Genomic DNA, 22,370 nt, shown 5'->3' with positions numbered 1-22,370 from the left:
AGCTAGAGACCCTTTGAGAACGTCAGTCGTGTCATGTCACTGCTCTGCTTCAAACCCTCTGCTGGCTTCTCATTTCACTCAGGAAAATCCAGAGGATTTAAGGGGCCTGGAAGGCCCTATGTTTTGCTCATTCACCTAGCTTTACCATTCACTCTACATTTTTCTCCTGTCATCTCCTCCTCCGTTTGTCTCTGCCGGCATCACTTGTTCCTCACATATGACAGTTACGCTTCTGCCTCAGGACTGTGTACTTTCTTTTTTCCGGCTGGAAAGGTGCTGTGCCATAAACCTCTGACCCCTGTTTCTTATTCATTCATGTCTCTGCTCAGAAATCATTCACCCGAGTCCGTCTCTGACTGCTCTGTTCAAAATACCATCTTCCCTTCACTCTCCATGTCCTTAACTTGCATTAATTTGTGACTAAGCACTACACCACCCATCTTATTAGCATATACAGATTTTTTAATTGTGGTCAAATATACATAATGTAAAATTTGTTCTAACCATTTTTAAGTGTACAATCAGTGGATTGAGAACATTCACATTGTTGTGCAACCATCACCACTGTCCATCTCCAGAACTTTTTAATTAGCCCAAACTGAGACTGTGTCCCCATGAAACAGTGACTCCCCGTTTCCCCCACTCCTCGTCCTCAGTCACACTGTTCTACTTTCTGCCTCTGTGACTTTGACTATTCCAGGTCCTCACGTAAGTGGAATTTTGCAGTATTTGTCCTTGTGTCTGGCTTATTTCACTTAGCATCATATCTTCAAGGTTCATGCATGTTGTAACATGTGTCAGAATTTCCTTTTTTAAAGCTGAATAATATTCCATTGGATGTACACACCACATTTCCTTGATTCATCCATTGAATTTGGGGTTGTTTGTACTGTTTAGGTACCGTGAATAACGCTGCTGTGAACCTGGGTGTAGACATATTTGCAGAAGTCCCTTCTTTCTATTCTTTTGGGTATATATTTAGAATAGAAATGTTGGGTCATGTGGTAATTCTATTTTTAATTTTTGCGGAACCACCATTCTGTTTTCCACAATAGCTGCACCATTATGTTGCCACCTGCAATGCACAAGGCTTCCACTTTTTCACATCCGCTCCAGCACTTATTTTCTCCTTTTTTAAAAAAGTAATAGCCATCCTAATGCATCTCAAGTGGGATCTCATTGTTTTGATTTGCATTTCTCTAATGATTAGTGATGTTGAACATCTTTTCATGTGCTTATTCGCCCTTTGTGTATCTTTGGAGAACTGTCTATTCAAGTCTTTTGCCCATTTTTGAATCAGGGTGTTTGTTGTTTGTTGTTGAGTTTTAGGCGTTCTCTGTGTATTCTGAATATTAATCCCTTACCAGACACATGATTTGAAAGTATTTTCTCTCGTTATGGGTGTGGCTCTTCTACTCTGTTGATAGGGTCTTTTGATGCACGAAAGATTTTAATATTCACGAAGTCAAGTTTGTCTATTGTTACTTATGTCTTTTGGTGTCATATCTAAGAAATCATGGCAAAATCCAGTCTCATGATGCTTTTGCTCTGTTTTTTTCTAGGAGTTTCATCTCTTGCATTTAGGTCTTTGATGCATTTTGAGTTGATTTTTGTATATGGCGTAAGGCAGAGTTTAACTTCATTCATTTGCACGTAGATATCCAATTTTCCCAGAACCACTTGTAAAAAAGACAGTTCTCTTCCTACTGAATGGTCTTGGCACCCTTGACAAAAATCATTTGATGGTATATCCAGTGGTTTATTTCTGGGCTGTCTGACCCTTTCCCTTGTTCTGTCTGTGTGTACGTCTTTATGCCAGTACCACACTGCTTTGATTTCTGTAGCTTTGTAGTAAGTTTTAAAATCAGGGTGTGAGTCCTCCAGATTTTTCTTCTTTTTCAAGATTGTCTTCGCTCTTCCAGTTCCCTTGAGATTCTCTGTGAATTTTAGGATGGGTTTTTCCATTACTGTGTTGTTGGGATTTTCACAGGGATTGCATGGAATCTGTAGATCTGTTTGGGTGGCATTGACATCTTAACAATGATAAATCTTCCAATCCATGAACATGGTATGTGATTCCATTTTTTTAATGACTTCTTTAATTTCTTATGTCAGTGTTTTATAGTTTTCAGTGTATAAAACTTTCACCTCTTTTGCTAATTCCTGAGTATTTTATTTTTCTTGATGGTATTGTAAATGGAATTGTTTGCTTAATTGCCCTTACGGGTCGTTCATTGTTTGTGTATACAAATGCAACTGATTTTTATGTGTTGACATTGCATCCTGCTACTTTGCTGAATTCATTTATTAGTTTTAACAGGTTTTTCAGGTGGAATCCACATTCCCAGCCAGGCAGTCAGCTTCTCACTTACCCATCCATCCTGTCTTCTCTGTCCCTCTCTCCTAGTACTTAAACAATCACGTGACCTAGGTGAACTTTTCTGGTACAAATTTCAAGCATGACATTTACGGAAGTCACTGATGCATCTGTGTAGATAAGGAGAATCCTGTGTAGGAAAAGAAAATTACTGAAATGTTGAACCTTTTGTGAGTCTGAGTCAGTTCACATGTAATTTGCGTCATTTGGTAATGTCGTCACGTGCTGTCCGATCAGCTTCGACCCTCAGTGATGTCCACAACGTCCTGTCCTCAGCAGCTCTGCTCAGCTCCCATGGACTCAGGCCTATGGCTTCCTTTAAGGAGTCTTTCCCTGCTGCCTTCTACTTTTCCCAGCATTATTGTCTTTTCCAAAGAATCCTGCCTTCTCTTGATGTGCCCAAAGCAGGACAGCCTCAGTTTTACCATTTCTGCCTCCAGTGGTCGTTCAGGCTTAATTTCCTCTAGGACCCACTTGTTCGTCTCGCTGGCAGTCCAGGGCATCCACAGAGCTCTCCTCCAACACCATATGCCGAATGACTCCATTGTCTTCCTGCCAGCCTTCTTCACTGTCTGGCCTTTGCACCTGTACGTAGTAATTGGGAATACGAGGATGTGGATAGTCTTGGCCTTGGTCTCAAATGTCACTTCTGTACACTTGATAATGTTTCCTAATTCTTTCATTGCCGTCCTTCTGAGTCTCAGTCTTCTCTTGATTTCTTGGCTGCATCTCCATTTAAATTGATGACTGAACCAAAGTAAACGAAATCTTTAACGATTCCAGTGCCTTCATTGTCTACCTTACAGTTGTGTAGTTCTTCTGTAGTCATGAGTTTTGTCTCCTTGATGTTCAAAGGCAGTCCTGCTTTGGTACTTTCTTCTTTCACTTCCGTCAAGTCATTACTGCTGAATCACGGCCCCTACAACAGTAACTCTTTGTTCTCATTTAAACCTATTCTGTGATCACTGTGGACTGAGGTATATTGATTTTATATTTTGGGTCATAATGCAATAGCACGCTGTTTATTTTGCTGTCAAATTGATGCTGCTTTGATCTTTCAGGTTGGCTGCCGTATCCCTTTGTCATGCCCCATCCTTACGTTTTTTGAGCGTTTTCTTATTCTGACTCTACAAGATGCTCCACGCCCCCCTCCTTGGGTTCCAGAAATTTGCTAGAGTGGCTCACAGAACTCAGAGAAACATTGTACTTACTTGATTGCCAGTTGATTATGAAAAGACATAACTCAGGAACAGCCAGATGTAAGAGATGCTCAGGGCAAGGTATGTGTGAAGAGGCCCAGAACTTCCAGGGTCTCTCTGGGCCTCCACTCTCCCTGCCATCTCCTCGGGGTCACCAACCTGGAAGCTCCCCCAGCCCCCTCCTTTTGAGTTTTTATGGGGGCTCTGTCCATAGGCATGATTGATGAAACCATTGGCCATTGGTGATTCAGCCTCCTTCCCATCTCCCCAGAGATTGGGGGGGTGAATGGGATGACAGGACACAGGACTGAAAGTTCCACCCTCTAATCATGGTCCGTTCCCCTGGCAACCATCCCCCATTCTTAGTTGCTTTCCAAAAGTTACTTCAGTAACATAAACTCGGGTGTGGTTGACAGGGGCTTGTTATGGATAACAGGATACCCATTGCATCTTTATGGCTCTGAAGCCACTTGAGGAACTGATGATAAAAGACCACATACTATAACAAAAAATGCTCCCATTTATCACTTAGAAATTTCCGAGGGTTTGGGGAGTCCCGAGACAGGAGTTATGGACAAAGACCACAACATATATATGCTGTAAATCACAGTATCACATTTTATAGTGTTTAGTGTATAGGAGTTGTATATTTTAATTTTTTAGAAGTGTTTCATTCTTTAGATGCTATATAAAGAATAGCTTTTTAATTTCAATTACTTGCTTCTACCGTAGAGGAATACAGTTGGTTTTTCTACATCAACCTTGTATCCTGTAACCTTCCTCTATTCACTTGTTCTAGAAGCATTGTTTTTTATTGAGGTTATGATGGTTTACAACATTGTGAAATTTCAGTTGCATGTTATTATTTGTCAGTCATCTTGAAGCATTTTCATACATTTCTAGAGTTTCTATGTATAGAATCATAACCTCTGCAAATAAATAGTTTTCTTTCCTTCCTGTCCAGTCCGTGTGCCTCTTGTCCTCTTTTGTCTGAATGCAGGTGCACAGCGTCCAGTCTTTCATCACTGAGCGTGGCGTTCACAGTGGGGATGTTTCAGCTTCCCTGAATCGGTTGAGTTCCTCTCTCTTTCTCATTTAATGAGAGTTTTTAGCTTGAACGCATAGGTATCAAAATGCTTATTCTGCTTTTACTGAGATAAGATTTTTTTCTCCTTTATGTTGTTAATAATGGTAAAATGCATTGGAGATTTCACATGTTAAAGTAGTCTTGCATTCCTGGGATTAACCCCACGTATTTATTATTTAGGACCTTTTTAAATTATGTTTCTAGAAACAGATAAGATTTCCTCTTTGTTAAGGATTTTCACACCTTTGTTAAGTACGGATTTGGGTCTGTAATTTTTTTGCATTTGACGTCTTTGTCTGGTTTTGATGTCAGGATAGCACTGGCCTTAGTCAGTCACTTGAGAAGTAACCCTCTTCTGTTTTCCGAAAGGGTTTGTCTGGGACTGGAGTTAATCCTTTCCTCAGTGCTAAATGGAATTCACCAGTGAAGTTGTCTAGTCCTTTTGTGACAATGTTTTTATTTAGGAATTCAATTCATGAACTATTTAAATGTTTTGCCTTTCTTGTAGCAGATTTGCTAATTTGTATCTTTCAGGGAATTAGAATGTTTTATCCAAGTTGTTCAATGTATCTCCTTATTTTATTTATTTATTTATTTATTTTTTGAGGAAGATTGGCCCTGAGCCAAGATCTGTTGCCAATCTTCCTCCCTTTTTTCCCTCCCCAAAGCCCCAGTACGTAGTTGTGTATCTTATTTGTAAGTCCTAGCTTTTCTCTGGGGGACGCTGCCTCAGCATGGCTTGATAAGTGGTGTGTAGGTCCGCGCCCAGGATTCGGACTGGCAAACCCTAGACTGCCAAAGCGGGGCGCATGAACTTAACCACTGAGCCACAGGGCCAGCCCCATATCTTATTTTAATGCCCCTATGATTTTTAGTATTACCGCATCTTTCATCCCTGGTGTTGGTGATGTCTGTCTTTTCTATTTTCTTTCTTGATTAGTCTAGAGGTTATCACTTTCATTAATTATTTTTTAAAGGCCCAGCTTTTGGTTTCCTTGATTTTTCCCTATTGTCTGTCTTTTTTTTTTTTTTTTTTTTAAGATTTTTTCCTTTTTCTCCCCAAAGCCCCCCGGGTACATAGTTGTGTGTTTTTAGTTGTGGGTCCTTCTAGTTGTGGCATGTGAGATGCCACCTCAGTGTGGCCTGATGAGCGGTGCCATGTCCGTGCCCAGGATCCGAACCAGCAAAACCCTGGGCTCCCGAAGCAGACCTCACGAACTCAGCCACTCCACCATAGGGCTGGCCCTCTGTGTGTTTCTATTTAGTTGATTTTCACTCTTTATTTCTTTCCTCCTTCTTAATTTCTCCTTTTATGGCTTCTTGAGATGGAACCTTAGGCTATTGATTTAGATGTTTCTTGCTTTCTAATACAAACATTGAAAACTAACTTTATCTGAGTGCTATTTAACTGCGTGCCAGAAATTGTGACATGACGTTCTTTATTATTTCAAAATATTTTCTAATTTCCCATGTGGTTCTTGTTTGACATGTGGGTTATTTAGAGTGTGTTTAATTTCCATGTAATTAGGGCTTTTCTGGATATCTTCTTGTTACTGGTTTTGAATTTAATTTTACTGTGTGTGGCCAGAGACCGTATTCTTTAATATTCCAGTCTTTTGAAATCTTTGGAAACCTAATTTATAGCCCTGCATAGGGTTTATCGTGATGGATGTTGCATGTGTATTTGGAAAAAATGTGTGTTACCTAGTTGGGAGCAGTGATCTCTAAGTTTCATTTTGGGTTCAGATCTTGTCTGGCTTTACTGATTTTTTTTTTATGGTCTAACTATTCTTTCAACAATTGAGAGAAGTGTTAAAATCTCCAACTCTGATTGCAGACTTGTCCGTTTCTCACTTTACTTGTTTTTGCTTCGTGTATTTTGGTGCCTTTTTTAGACACACGCTTTCACAATTCTTGTATCTTTTTGCTGTATTGATGTTTTTGTTATAAAATGTCTCTCTTTGTCTCTAATAGCGCTCTATTTTGTAAGGTCCCTTTTTGTCTTATATTAGTCTAGCCACTCAAGCTTTCTTAGGCTTTGCCTGATATATTTGTATGATATACTCAAAAGAAAAGGGCTAGAAAAAGACCTGTGTATTTAAGATGTGTCTCTTGTTGACAGTGTATTTTGTTTTTTTGAGCAAGATTAGCCCTGAGCTAACATCCGCTGCCAATCCTCCTCTTTTTGCTGAGGAAGACTGGCCCTGAGCTAACATCAGTGCCCATCTTCCTCTATTTTATATGTGGGATGCCTACCACAGCATGGCTTGCCAAGCAGTACCATGTCTGCACCCGGAATCCAACCACTGCGCCACTGGGCCGGCCCCAGACAGCATATTTTGGATCTTGCTTATGATGTTCTCTGCCAATGTCTGCCTTTTGGTTTTAGGGGGGCTCCACTTAACACATCATGTAGTTATTGATACAGATGTGTTTACATTTACCATCTTCCTTTTTTCTTTCTTTTTTTGGTCTCATCTCTTTTATTCACCCATATGTCCTTTAGTGCCTTCTTTTGGGTTAATCAAATGTTTTTTTAGTATTACATTTTCATGTCATTGCCTTCCAGCTGCTCCTTCTTTGGTCCAGGCCCTCGGGTCTTCCTGTGTCTGCATAGTTGAGAGATCTGCCAAGGATGTGGGAAGACCTTCTCCTCAGAGACTGGCTCTCTGTGGTCTCCTTGCCTTTGACTTTCTCCCCTAAATTTCCTGTGGTATTTCCAGCCCCGAGTGCTGCCCTCTGGCACTTTAAGCCACGTGTGGGTTACGTAATGCACTCAGTCCGAAGAGCGTCAGACTCAAACCACCTGTGCAGTAGTGGTCAGCCGGGCGTTTGGAAGGAACATACATTCACAGTGATCTCACGCCTTCTGTGGCTTTCTCGCTTTCCAGAATTTCCGCCCTAAATTTCCAACTCTTCCCCAGCCCGAACTCTGCCTTTTGCCACCTCGAGCTGTTGTGCTGCCAGATCTGGGAAATGGGGGTTAATTTGCAGAGCACATCAAAGCAAAAGAAATCCTTAAAAGCCCTACAAAATCCTCCTGTCAATTTGTAGTCTCTCCCTCTCTCCCCACTTTCTTGTCCCAGACCCTTCCCAAGGCAACCAGTGATCTACTCCCTGTCACTATACATTACAAATGAAATCATGCAGGATCTGTTCTTTTGTGTGTCTCTTTCACTCAGCATAATTTGAGATTCACCCATGTTGTCACATGTATCAATAGTTCATTTTTTATTGCTGAGTAGTATTCCACTATGTGGCTATACCAGCATTTGTTTATTCATTCACCTGTTGATGGATGTTGGTTTCCAAGTTTTGGCTATTACAAATGAAGGTGTTAAATATTCTTATACAAATGTTTGTATGGCCATCAGCTTTCATTTTTCTTGGGTAAGAATCAGGAGTGGAATGGCTGGATCCATGCGGTTGGTGTATGTTATTTTTTATTTATTTTTTCACTGGTGTGTGTGTGTGTGTGTGTTATTTATTTATTTAAATAGATTTTCTTTTTCACAGCAATTTTAGTTTCCCAACAAAATTGAGCAGGACGTGGAGAGTTCCCATAGCCCACCCACACACAGGCTCCCCAGCTATCACCACCCCATACTCAAGCAGTGTGTTTGAACCTATATTGACACATCGTTATCACCCAGGGTCCATAGTTTACACTGGGTGTTGTACATTCTGTGGGTTTGGACAAATGTGTCCTGACGCGTATCCTCCATCATAGCGTCACACAGAATGGGTCGCCTGCCCTCCAAGTCCTGTGTGCTTCACCCTTTCACCTCTCCCTCCCCTGGAACCCCAGGCAACCACTGCTCTTTTTGTCTCCATAGATTTGCCTTTTCCAGCACATCCTACAGTTGGAACCGTACAGTAGGCAGCCTTTTCACATTGGCTTCTTTCACTTACTGATGTGCATTTACGTTTTCTTCCTGTCTTTTCATGGCTTGGTAGCTCATTTCTTTCTACCACTGAATAATGTTCCATTGTCCAGATGTCCCACAGTTTACTTACCTTTTTGTCTTCATTGCTTCCAAGTGTTGGCAATTATGAGTAAAGCTCCCATAAACGTCTGTGTGACAATTTTTGTGTGGATATAAGTTTTCAGTTCATTTGGATAAATACTAAGGAGCAGAATTGCTGAATCCTATGGTAAGAGTATATTTAGTTTTGTAGTTTTCTGAGAAACCGCCAAACCGTCTTGCAGTGGCTGTATCACTTTTCATTCCCACCAGCAATGAATGAGCGTTCCTGTTGCTCCACATCCTCCGCAGCATTTGATGTTGTCATTGTTGTGGATCTTGGCCATTCTCATAGATGGGTAGTGGTGTCTTGTTTTAATTTGCAGTTCCCTAATGACATATGATGTGGAGTGTGTTTTAATATGCCTATTTGCCATCTGTATACCTTCTTTGGTGAGGTGTGTGGTCAGGTCCTTTGCCCATTTTTCAATCTGGTTGTTTTCTTACTGTTGCCATTTGAGAGTGTTGTGTATATCTTGGTTATTGGTCCTTTACCAGATATGTCTTCTACAAGTATTTTCTCCCAGTCTGTGGCTTGTCTTCTCATTCTTGGACAGTGTCTTTCAGAGTGGAAAATTTTAATTTAGGAGTTTGATAGTTTTGCGTTTACATTAAGGTCTGTGATCTGTTTGGAGCTAATATTTGTGAAAGGTGTAAGTTTGTGTAGGTCTTTTCGCATCCGAATGTTCAGTTCCAGCACCATCTGTTGAAAAGACTGTCTTTGCTCTTTTATTACCTTTGCTCTTTCATCAAAGATCAATTGATGATATTTGTGTGGGTCTGTCTCAGCTCTTTATTCTGTTTGTTCTCTCACTGATACTACACTGTCTTGAATACTGCACGTTTATAGTAAGACTAGAAGTTGGTTGATGTCAGTACTCCAACTTTGTTCTTCTTTTTTGATATTGTGTTGGTTCTTTTGGGTCTTTGCCTCTTCATATAAACTTTCAAATTCATTTGTCAGTATCCACCCAGTATCTTGCTGGGATTCTGATTGGGTTTGCACTGCATCTGTAGATGAAGTTGGGAAGGACTGACGTCTTGACAATGTTAAGTCTTTCTATCCATGAACATAGAATATCACTTCATTTATTTATTTGATTTTGCTCATCAGAGTTTTGTAATTTTCCTCTTATAGATCTTGTACATGTTTTGTTAGATCCATACCTAAGTATTTCATTTTGGGAGGTGCTAATGTAAATGGTAATGTGATTTTAACTTCAAATTCCCCTTGTCCATTGCTTGTATAAAGTGATAGACTTTTGTATATTAACTTTTGTCCAGCAACCTTGCTATAATTTTTAATTAGTTCCAGGGGATTTTTTGTTGATTCTTGGGGATTTTCTACATGAGCAATCATGTCATCTGCAAACAATGAGAGTTTTATTTCTTCTTCCCTAGTCTGTACCCTTTTTATTTCCTTTTCTTAACTACATTAGCTGGACCTTTCAGTACAGTGTATAAAAGGCATGGTGAGAGGGACATCCTTACTTGTTCCTGATCTTAGTGGGAAAGCTTTGAGGATCTCACCATTTAAGTATGATGTTAGCTGTTGGTTTTTCTAGATGTCCTTTATCCCGGGGAATTTCCCCTATCTTACTAGTTTGCTGAGAGTTTTTATCAATTAATAGGTGTTAGAATTTATCAAATGCTTTTTTGTCTGTATCTGTTAATAGGATCATTTGATTTTTCTTATTTTAGTTTATTCGTGTGATGGATTACAGTAATTGACTTTCCACTGTTGAACCAGTCTTGCATACCTGGCATAAATCCCACTTGGTGATGGTGCATAATTCTTTTTATACATTGTTGGATTTGATTTGCTGATATTTTTGACAATTTTTACATCTATATGCATGAAAGATAGTAGTCTGTAGTTTTCTTTTTTTTTTTCCCTACTTTTTCTTCCCAAATCCCTCCAGTACATAGTTACATTTTAGTTGTGGGTCCTTCTAGTTGTGGCATGTGGGACACCACCTCAGCGTGGCTTGATGAGCAGTGCCATGTCTGTGCCCAGGATTCAAACTGGTGAAACCCTGGGCCACTGAAGTGGAGGGTGCGAACTCAGGCACTCGGCCACGGGGCCAGCCCTTAGGTCTGTAGTTTTCTTGTCCTGTCCTTGTCTGGTTTTGGTATGAGAGTAATGCTGGCCTTGTAGAATGAGTTAGGAAGATTCCCTCTGTTTCTGTCATCTGAAAGATATTGTAGAGAATTGGTATAATCTCTTTCTTAAATGTTTGGTGAAATTCACCAGTGAGCCCATCTGGGCCTGGTGCTTTCTGTTTTGAAAGGTTATTAATTGATTCAAGTTCTTTAATAGATATAGGCCTATTCAGATTGTCTGTTTCTTCTTGTATGAGTTTTGGCAGATTGTGTTGTTCAATAATTTGGTCCATATCATCTAGGTTAGTAAATTCTTGGGTATAGAGTTGTTCATAGTATCCATTTATTATCCTTTTCATGCCCCTAGGATCTGTATTGATGTCTCCTCTTTCATTTCTTTTTTTTCTTTCAATTTTCAGATATTATTGATATACAGCACTGTGAAAATTTAAGATGTATATCATAATGACTTGACTTATGTATACCACAAAATGATTACCACAGTAAGTTTAGTTAAAATCCATCACCTTATGTAGATACCAAAAAAACTTTTTTTTTCCTTGTCATAAGAACTTTTAGGATTTACTGTCTTAGCAACTTTCAAATATACCACATAGCAGTGTTAAGTGCAGTCAGCATGTTGTCCATTACATCCTCAGGACTTATTTATCTTATAACTGCAAGTTTGTACCTTTTGATGACCTTCATCCAATTCACCCACCCCCTGCCTCTGGTAACCACAAATCTGATCTCATTTTCTATCAGTTTGGGGTTTTTGTGGATTCCATATATAACTGAGATCATACAGTATTTGTCTTTCTCTGGCTGACTTATTTCACTTAGCATAATGCTCCCAAGGTCCATCCCTGTTGTTGCAAATGGGAGGATTTCCTTCTTTTTTATGCCTGAGTAGTATTCCATTATATATGTGTGTGTGTGTGTCTCTATATATATCTCTCTCCCATATTTTCTTTATCTATTCAAATGTCGATGGACAGTTAGGTTGTTTCCATCTCTTGGCTATTGTGAATAATGCTGCAGTGAACATAGACGCACAGATCTCTCTTCAAATAGATATACACCCAGAAGTGGAGTTGCTGGATCACATGCTACTTCTATTTTTAATTTTTTGAGGGACCTCCATATGGTTTAGTGGCTGTACCACTTTACAATCCCACCAGCGGCCAAGGATTCCCTTTTCTTCACCTCCTCACCAGCATTTATTCTCGCTCATCTTTGTGATGCTACTCATGCTAACAGCCGTCAGGTGGTGTCTCATTGTGGTTTTGATTTGCATTTCCCTGATGGTTAGTGATGCTGAGCATCTTTTATGTCCCTGTTAGCCATCTGTATCTTTGCGGAAATGTCTAGTCGGATCCTCTGTTCATTGTTTTAATTGGATCGTTTGTGTGGGTTCTTTTGCTGTTGAGTTATTTATATATTTTAGATATTAACCCTTATCAGATATATTATTTGCAAATATTTTCTCCCAGTCAGTAGGCTGCCCTTTCATTTTGTTGGCTTCCTTTGCTGTGCAGAAGCTTTTTAGTTTGGTGGAGTCCCACTTGTTTATTTTTGCTTTTGACGTCAAATCCAAAAATCACCACCAAGGCCAATGTCAGGGAGCTTCCCCCCCATGTTTTCTTCTAGGAGTTTTGTGGTTCCAGGTCGTACGTTCAAGTCTGTAGTCCATTTGGAGTTTTTGTGTGGGGTGTAAGACAGTGGTCCAGTTTCATTCTTTGCATGTGGCTGTCCAGCTTTCCCAGCACCATTTACTGAAGAAATTGTCCTTTTCCATTATATATTCTGGGCTCCTTTGTCATAAATTAATTGGCCATATATATGTGGGTTTATTTCTGTGTTCTCTATTCTCTTCCATTGATCTTTGTGTCTGTTTTTATGCCAGTACCATACTGTTTTGATTACTATAGCTTTTTAATATAGTTTCAAGGGGCTGGCCCCGTGGCCGAGTGGTTAAGTTCGTGTGCTCCACTGTAGGCAGCCGTGTTTCGTTGGTTTGAATCCTGGGCGTGGACATGGCACTGCTCATCAAACCACGCTGAGGCAGCGTCCCACATGGCACAACTAGAAGGACCCACAATGTAGAATATACAACTGTGTACTGGGGGGCTTTGGGGAGAAAAAGGAAAAAAATAAAATCTTTAATATAGTTTCGAACCAGGGAGAATGATGCCTCCAGCCTTGTTCCTCTTTCTCAAGATTGCTGTGGCTATTTGGAGTCTTGTTTTCAATAATGTACAGTCTGTAGTGATGTCACCTCTCATTGCTGATGTTTGTGATTTGTCTTTTTTTTTCTTTTCATGAATGGTCACAGGTTTATCAATTTTGTTCTTTTCAAAAACCAGCTTTTGCTTCCTTGTATTTATATATATATTTTAAAGATTTTATTTTTCCTTTTTCTCCCCAAAGCCCCCGGTACATAGTTGTATATTTTTAGTTGTGGGTCCTTCCAGTTGTGGTATGTGGGGTGCTGCCTCAGCATGGCTTGATGAGCAGTGCCATGTCCATGCCCAGGATCCGAACCAGTGAAACCTTGGGCCACTGCAGCAGAGCGCGCGAACTTAGCCACTCAGCCACATGGCCAGCTGATTTATATTTTTTGTTTTCTATTTCATTTGTTGATTTCTGCTCTGACTTATTTATTTATAGTTTATTTGCTTACTTTGGATTTAATTTGCTTTTGGTTTTCTGGTTTCTTTGAGACTTTCGCTCTGTATAAATTTCCCTCTAAGTTCTGTTTCAGTAGCATGTCACAAATTGATATTTTATGTTTTCACTATCATTCAGTTCAAAATACCCTTTATACTGTGTTTTTTTATTCACAGTTTAGAGTGTTATTTATTTTCTAAGTACTCAGGGATTTCCCAGACTTTTCTGTTATTAATTTCAGTCGTGGTTGGCCTATACTTTGTATGACTTGAATCCTTCTGCATTTATTACAAGCCTGTTTCATGACCCAAAATATAGTGTGTTTTGGAGTATGTTCCACGTGCACCTAAAAAGAATGTTTTGTGCTGTTTATTCTGTAAAGGCCAGGTAGTCAAGCTGGTTGATAGTCTTGTTCCAGTGTTCTGTATCTTTACTCGTTCTCTACTTGTTTTGCTAGTTATTGAGAAGGCAGATTGAAATCTCCAAGTATAAATGTGGATTTGTCGATTTCTCCTTAGAGTGAACACCTTTTCCACGTGTGCAGGTTGTGCAATGAGGTCCTGAAACTGAGGCAGAAACTTAGGCGGATTTATGTAGATGGTACTTACAATTCAGTAGCTGTAGCTAAAGAAGAACAGACTTTTAATTTACCATTTTTATAGGCAAGGAAGTCAATTTCTCCTTTCTGAGAATTTCTTGGGGTGTTTTTATGTTGCTCTGCAACAGGCTAATTTTAATTTCTGCCTCATACCCTATTCTTAGATCTGTAGTTCTAATGAATCTCATCCATGCTTGGTGCCTAGGAGCCCAGCGACTGTTTCCACGGGCACAGAAGAGCAAAGAAAATCCAACATGATAGTCAAGTTGGAGATTCCCTTCAGGAAGCGAAGCCTCATATTGAGGACTGTGTTACATTTTGAAATATCTGAACAAAGTAATCGCTGTCAGTTTTTTTCGAGGTAAAATATAAAACTTAGATTGTAACCATTTTTAGATGTACAGTTCAGTCTCATTAAGTACATTCAAATTGTTGTGCAAACATTACCACCATCCACCTCTCCATCGTTTTCATTTTCCCAAAGTAAAACTCTGTACTCAATAATTAACACTTACCATCAGTCCCCCTACCCCCTAGCCCTTGGCGACAACAATACTATTTTCTGTCCCTATGAATGTGACTACTCTGAGTACCTGCCAATGAGTGGAATCACACAATATTTGTCTTTTGGAGACGGATGTATTTCCCTTAACATAACGTCCTCAGGGTTCCTCCATGTTGCAGCAAGTGTCAGAATTTGCTTCCTTTTTGAATCTGAATCACTCCATTGTACGTACATACCACCTTCTGATTATCCATTCATCTGTTGATGGACCCTTGGGTTTCCTCTGCCTTTCGGCCATTGTGAATAATGCTGCACAGAACATGGGTGTACAGACACCTCTTTGATGCTCTGTTGCATCTGTTTTTGGTATACACCCACAAGTGGAATTCTTGGGTCATATGGTCTAGTTTTTAATTTCCTTGAAGAATCACCATACTGTTCATGGTGGCTGCATCGTGCTACATTCCCACCAACAGTGTACAAGGGTTCCAGTTTCTCCACATCCTGACCAACGCTTTCACTTTCTGGGTTTTTTTGATAGTACCCATACTAATGGGTGTAAGGTTGTATCCCATTATGGTTTTCATTGACATTTCCCTAATGATTATAGATGTTGAGCATCTTTTTATGAGCTTGTTGGCCATTTGTGATATTATCTTTGCAGAAATGTCTATTCAAATCTTGTGCCTAATTTTTAATCATATTGTTTTTTTGTTGTTTATTTATAGGAGTTCTTTATATATTCTGGATATTAATCCCTTATCAGATACATGATTTGAAAATATTTCCTTCCTCAGGGGCTGGCCCCATGGCCAAGTGGTTAAGTTCGTGTGCTCTGCTTTGGCGGCCCAGGGTTTGCATGTCCGGATCCTGGCTGTGGACCTAGACACTGCTCATCAAGCCATACTGAGGCAGCATCCCACATAGAAGAACTAGAAAGACTTACAACTAGGATACACAACTGTGTACTGGGGATTTGGGGAGGCGAAAAGAAAGATTGGCAACAGATGTTAGCTCAGGAGCAATCTTCCTCACCAAAAAAAAAAAAAAAAAAGTTTCCTTCCATTCTGTAGGTTTTCTTTTCACTCTGGTATTTGTCTCCTTTGATTCCCAGAGGTTTTTTTATTTTGATGTAATCCAATGTATCTGTTTTTATTTTTGTTGCCCATACTTTGGTGTCATTCAAGAAATCATCACCCAATCTAATAGGAAGATTTCCTCTGTGGTTTTTTTCTAGGAGTTCTATAGTTTTAGCTTTTTAGTTTAGGTCTGTGATGCATTTTGATTTGATTTTTATATGGTGTAAGGGAAGCGTCCAACTTTGTTCTTTTGCATGTGGACTGCCCAACACCATTTGTTGAAAAGATTGTCCTTCCCCCGTTGAATGGTCTTGCCAGCCTTGTTGAAATCCATTTGACTGTATATGCGAGTGTTTATTTCTAGAGTTTATATTCTATTCCATTGTTTTTGTAATTAGATTTGAAATCAGGAAATGGGAGTCCTCTAACTTTGCTCTTTTTTTCAAGATTGTTTTAGCAATTCGGAGTCTACTAAGATTCCGTATGAATCTTAGGACGGAGTTTTATATTTCTGCAGAAAGCACTGTTGGGGTTTCCACAGGGATTGTGTGGAATGTGTAGATTGCCCTGGGTACTGTTGACATCTTTACAATATGATGTCTTCCAGCCATGAACACAGAATATCTTTCCATTGATTTATGTCTTCACTTTCTTTCAGCAGTGTTTTGTGTTTTTCCGTGTACAAATCTTTCACCTCCTTGGTTAAGTTAATTCCCGAGTATTCGTTTTGACATTAATTGTTAGTGTGTAGAAGCAACTGATTTTTGTGTCCTGCAACTTTGTTGAATTTGCTCCTTGATACTTAAGCATTTGTTCTATTTTGTGGGACCTTTACGGTTTTCTACAAATAAGATAATGTCATCTGTAAACAGGTATTATTTACTTATCTTTTCCAACTTAGATGGCTTTCTTTCTCTTTCTTGCCTAATTTCTCTGGCTAGGACTTTGAGGACCGTGTTAAATAAAAGTGGCAAAAGTGGGCATCCTTGTTCCTGCTGTTAGGGAAAGCTTTCAGTCTCTCACTGTGGAGGATGATGTTTGCTGGGGGCTTTCACATGGTCCTTGTTATGTGGAGGGACTTTCCTTCTATTCCTGGTTTGTTGAGTGTTTTTGTCAGGCAGCGGTGTTAAATCTTGTCAACGTTTTTACTGCATCACCTGTGAGGACCATGTGTTCTCTTCATTCTGTTGTGGTATGTTACTTTGTTAGATTTTTGTATTTTGAACCGTCTTTGTATTGCAGGAATAAATTTCACTTGGTCATAGTATAAAATCCTCCTATTTTGCTGGTGAATTCTGTTCACTAGTATTTTGTTGAGGATTTTTGCATCTATATTCATCACAGGATCATTGGTCTGTAGTTTTCTTTTCTGTAGTCTCTTTGTTTGGCTTTGGGATCAGGGTCATGCTAACCTCATAGAATGAGTTTGGAAATGTTTGCTCTGTGATAATTCTTTACATATTTGGTAGAATTCTCTAGTGAAGCCATCCGGTCCTGGGCTTTTCTTTGTTGGGAGGTTTTTGATCACTGTTTCAATCTCTACTACTTATTGGACTGTTTAAATTTGTATTCATGATTCAGACTTGGTAGTTTACATGTTCTCTAGGAATTTATCCATTTCATCTACATTTAATTTTTTTTTTTAAAGACTGGCACCTGAGCTAACAACTATTGCCAATTTTTTTTTTTTCTGCTTTCTCTCCCCCAGAGCCCCCTAGTACATAGTTGTATATTCTAGTTGTGGGTCCTTCTAGTTGTGGCATGTGGGATGCTGCCTTAGCATGGCCTGACAAGCAGTGCCATGTCTGCACCCAGGATGCGAACCAGCAAAACCCTGGGCCACTGAAGCAGAGCGTGGGAACTTAACCACTCGGCCACAGGGCCGGCCCCTAGTTTTAATTTTTAACATACAGTTTTTCATAGTATTCTCTCATCCTTTTCATTTCTGTAAAATAAGTTGTTATGGCCCTCTTTCTTTTCTGATTTTGATAAAATTCATTAGTGAAGCTATGTGGTTGTGTCCTGGATTTTTCGTAGTTGACAAGTTTTTGATTACTGATTTGGTCTCCTTATTCTAGTTATTGATCTGTTCAGATTTTTAATTTTTCACGATTCAGTCTTGGTAGGTGGTGTGTTTCTAGGAATTTATCCATTTTGTCTAATATCTCCAATTTGTTGGCATACTAACATTCATTGTATTCTTATAATCATTTTTATTTATGTACGGTCAGTAGTAGTAGTGTTCTACTTTCTAATTCTAGTTTGTTTAATTGTCTCTTTTCCTTAATCTAGCTAGAGGTTTGTCAATTTCATCTTTTTGAAAAACCACTCTTATTTTTGTTGATTTTTCTGTATTTTTCTATTCACTATTTCATTTTTCTCTGCTCTGATCTTTCTTATTTCCTTCCTTCTGTTAGCTTTGGGTTCAGTTTATTCTTATTTTCCTATAGTTCTTTAAGGTATAAAGTTAGGTTGTTGATTTCAGATCTTACTTATTTTTTTGTGAGAAAGATTGGCCCTGAGCTAACATCTATGCTCATCTTCCTCTACTTTGTTTATGGGCTGCCTCCACAGCATGGCTGATGAGTGGAGTGGGTCCAAACCCGTGAACCCAGGCTGCTGAAGTGGAGCACATGAAACTTTAACCACTTGGCCACGGGGCCAGCCCAAGATCTTCTTTTTTAGTGAAAGCATTTACAGCTATAAATTTCACTTTTAGCACTGCTTTCACTGCATCCCATAAGTTTTGGTATGCTATAATTTTTTTCTTTTTGTCTCTAGATAGTATTTTTCTTGTGATTTCTTCTTTGACTCATTGTATGTTAATTTCCACATACTTCTGGATTTTCCTGTTTATTTCTATTAATGTCTGATTTTATTTCATTGTGATTAGAAAAGATGCTTTGTATGACTTTAGTCCTTTTAAATTTATTATGGATTGTTTCTGACCTGATATATGGTCCATCCTATAGAGTGTTCAGCCAGCACCTGGAAAATGTCTGTTCTGCTGTTGTTGGCTGGAGCGTTTTGTATGAGTCTTGAAGGTCCAGTTGGTCAATAATGTTGTTCAAGGCATCCGTTTCCTCATTGATCATCTCTTTGCTTGTTCTCTCCTTTATTGAAAGTGAGGTTTTCAAGTTTCCTACCATTACTGTTGAGCTCTCTGTCCTTTCAGATCTGTTAGTGTTTGCCTCATATATTTAAGAGCTCTGATGCTTGGTACATATATGTTTATTATTGTTAGACTTTCTTAGTGATTTGACCCTTTTATCATATAGTGTTCTTCCTTGTGTCTTGTAATAGTTTTGACTTAAAGTCTATTTCATCTGATATTAGTATAGCCACCCATATGATTTCTTTTGGTTACTATGCACAGAATATATTGTTCCATCATTTTGGTTTCTATCTGTGTGCGTGCTTAGATTTAAGGTGAGTTTCTTCTAGACAGCATATACTGGAATGCTGTTTTCTTAATCCATTCACCTTTCTATGTCTTTTGTGTGTGTGTGGAAGATTGGCCCTGAGCTCATGTCCGTTGCCAAGCCTTCTCTTTTTGCTTGAGTAAGATTGATGCTGAGCTAACATCTGTGCCCATCTTCCTCTATTTTGTGTGTTGGATGCCACCACAGCATGGCCTGATGAGCAGTATGTAGGTCAGTACCCAGGATCAGAACCTGCCAACCACAGGTTGCTGAAGTGGAATGCGCTTCACTACCCCACTGGGCAGGCCCCTCTAGTTGCTTTGTTAATATTTCCGTGTGGGAACAACGGCTTGGAGCTTTCTAGTCCCCCATCTTGCTGATGTCACTCTCTCTCTCCTTAATTCTTTCAGGAGGTAGCAGTCAAAATGAGAGGAAAACTCTTCCCGAAGCAGGAGTCAGGTGCATTTCCTTGGGAGAGCTTTCATGCTGGCAAATCAAGAAACACACAAGCAAATTAACCCAAAGTCAAGACTCCATGATAAATATTCAAGGAAAGAGTTCTCAGTTCCCCCAACAATGTAATCCCCCCTGTGAAGCGGGAGCCAGAGTATCCATTCAAGCTTATGTGGATGACAGCTGTGTAATGAATCTTATAGAGGATCAGTCCAACATTACTGAAAATCAAGAGTTTCCAACTGGGACAGCTCAGAATTCTTGGAGTAAAATATATCTGAATGAGACACAGAATTATCAGAGAAGTTGTGAGCAGACTCAGCTGAAAAGCAGATTGTGTATATTTGCTCCATATGTTGACATTTTCAGTTGTGTTTCACACCCTGATGCTGACACTGTCGACAAAAGAGATGAAGCTCATGGCAACAGAGACTGTGGGAAAGACATGGTGAAGGCATCACCTCTTGCCCAGCACAGTGTAATCCACACAGGACAGAGCACCTACCCATGCAATGAACGTGAAAAAGCCTTCAGTGGTGGCTCCAGACTGGAACTTCATCAGCAGGTTCACTTGGGAAAGACGTCCCCTGCATATGGTGCCCATGAGGAGGACGCCAGTTACAGTTCAGCTATTCCCATTCAACAGAGTGTTTGCACAGGAAATAAACGCTATTGGTGTCATGAGTGTGGGAAGGGTTTCAGCCAGAGCTCAAACCTGCAGACTCATCAGAGAGTCCATACAGGGGAGAAACCCTATTCATGCCACGAGTGTGGGAAGAGCTTTAACCAGACCTCACATCTTTATGCCCACCTTCCTATTCACACAGGAGAGAAGCCCTATAGGTGTGAAAGCTGTGGGAAGGGCTTCAGTCGTAGTACAGACCTCAATATTCACTGCAGAGTTCACACTGGAGAGAAACCTTATAAATGCGAAGTGTGTGGGAAGGGCTTCACTCAGAGATCACATCTTCAGGCCCACGAAAGGATCCACACTGGAGAGAAACCATATAAATGTGCAGATTGTGGTAAACGCTTTAGTTGTAGCTCAAATCTTCACACCCACCAGAGAGTCCACACAGAAGAGAAACCGTACAAATGTGATGAGTGCGGGAAGTGCTTTAGTTTGAGCTTTAATCTTCATAGTCATCAACGCGTCCACACGGGAGAGAAACCCTATAAATGTGAAGAGTGTGGGAAGGGTTTCAGTTCTGCCTCAAGTTTCCAGAGCCATCAGAGGGTTCACACAGGAGAGAAGCCATTTCGGTGCAATGTGTGTGGTAAAGGCTTCAGTCAGAGTTCCTATTTTCAAGCCCACCAGAGGGTCCACACTGGAGAAAAACCCTACAAATGTGAGGTCTGTGGGAAGCGCTTCAACTGGAGCTTGAATCTTCACAATCATCAGAGAGTCCACACCGGAGAGAAACCCTACAAATGTGAGGAGTGTGGGAAGGGTTTCAGTCAGGCCTCAAATCTTCAAGCTCATCAGAGCGTCCACACTGGGGAGAAACCATTCAAATGCGATGCGTGTCAGAAGAGATTCAGTCAGGCGTCACATCTTCAGGCCCACCAGAGAGTCCACACCGGAGAGAAACCATATAAATGTGACACGTGTGGGAAGGCCTTCAGCCAGAGGTCCAATCTACAAGTCCATCAGATCATTCACACCGGAGAGAAACCATTTAAATGTGAGGAGTGTGGAAAAGAATTCAGTTGGAGTGCAGGACTCAGTGCTCATCAGAGGGTCCACACAGGGGAAAAACCCTATATGTGTCAGCAGTGTGGCAAGGGCTTCAGTCAGGCCTCACACTTTCACACACATCAGAGGGTCCACACTGGAGAGAGACCGTATATCTGTGATGTGTGTTGTAAGGGTTTCAGCCAGAGATCACATCTCGTATACCATCAAAGAGTCCACACCGGAGGGAATCTGTAGAAATGTGGCGAGCGGTGTAGCCTTCGGTCAGAGTTCACATCTTCCTGTCCATTGCAAAGTCTGTGCTGATCCCTGTGGAGCATTCCTTCCGAACTCAGAAGCTTCAGGGAATCTTCGCGGGAAAGAAGCTCCATAAAATGCTGTGTTTTAAGGATTCCAGTGGGAGATTCTTTACAAACATCAGAGTTCACAGATGAAAGAAAACCGACTCTAGAAAGATGGTCAGTGTTTGTACCACAGTTCTGAATGTCCCAGTTCTCAAACAGGAGAGTCTGGAAATTCACCGGAATCTGCCCAGAAGATGGCTTATCAATGAAGATTTGGGGCAGGACTTTAGCAAAAGGATAATGATCAACAAAACTGACGTCCACTACAATGGAACCTCCATGTAGGAGCGATGGTTTCCAGCCCTGTATCTCTACCATGTAGAACTGGGCTTGGCTCGCCATTGCTGCCCAGCCATTGCTAAACCAAGTGCAGAAAATCCCTATAATTAGGACAAATAGTTGGAAATTCTAGTCCTTTCTCTACCCTAAATTCATAATGACGTACTCAAAAGGAATCCTGCAAGTAGCCTTAATAAGATTTTCAGGAAATACTGATTGAAGTACAGGAAGTCATGTGATACTGCCGTCCACAATACTAGAAATTTGGACAAGACTTGTGAATGGCTGCTGTCCCTCCCAGCCTTCCTTCTCTGTACAATGCACCATCCGTTGTGTTCAGTGTAATATTTAGTATCCTTAGTTTGTATTTTACAGGCTAAAAAAATTAATCTAGTTACATGATACTGCAATTTGTATGATTGGAAATTTTGAACCTTAATTCATTAAGGTAGGAGTTTTCTGTACCTCTCTGAAAAATGTTAAAAGTAGTTACTAATGATAAAAAATTTCTTAGTAAACTTGAATTGTTGGTA

At 40.1% G+C, this 22,370-nt stretch overlaps 1 protein-coding gene across 2 annotated transcripts in view; it reads left to right on the top strand.

Annotated features, from left to right (window-relative positions):
- Window positions 1-22,370, top strand: part of ZNF235 (zinc finger protein 235) — a 38,204-nt gene extending 15,834 nt beyond the window's left edge. For both annotated transcript variants that reach the window (XM_005596324.4, XM_014741319.3), the window contains exon 5: window positions 19,476-22,370. In XM_005596324.4, the coding sequence (XP_005596381.3) occupies window positions 19,476-21,451 (1,976 nt within the window). In that variant the 3' untranslated portion in view covers window positions 21,452-22,370. The remainder of the gene's footprint in view (window positions 1-19,475) is intronic.

This window comes from Equus caballus, chromosome 10, assembly GCF_041296265.1.
Source record: "Equus caballus isolate H_3958 breed thoroughbred chromosome 10, TB-T2T, whole genome shotgun sequence".
Taxonomy (NCBI): Eukaryota; Metazoa; Chordata; class Mammalia; order Perissodactyla; family Equidae; genus Equus; species Equus caballus.
The sequence above is the reverse complement of the archived record's forward strand: the minus strand, read 5'-3'. Positions and strand labels throughout refer to the sequence as shown.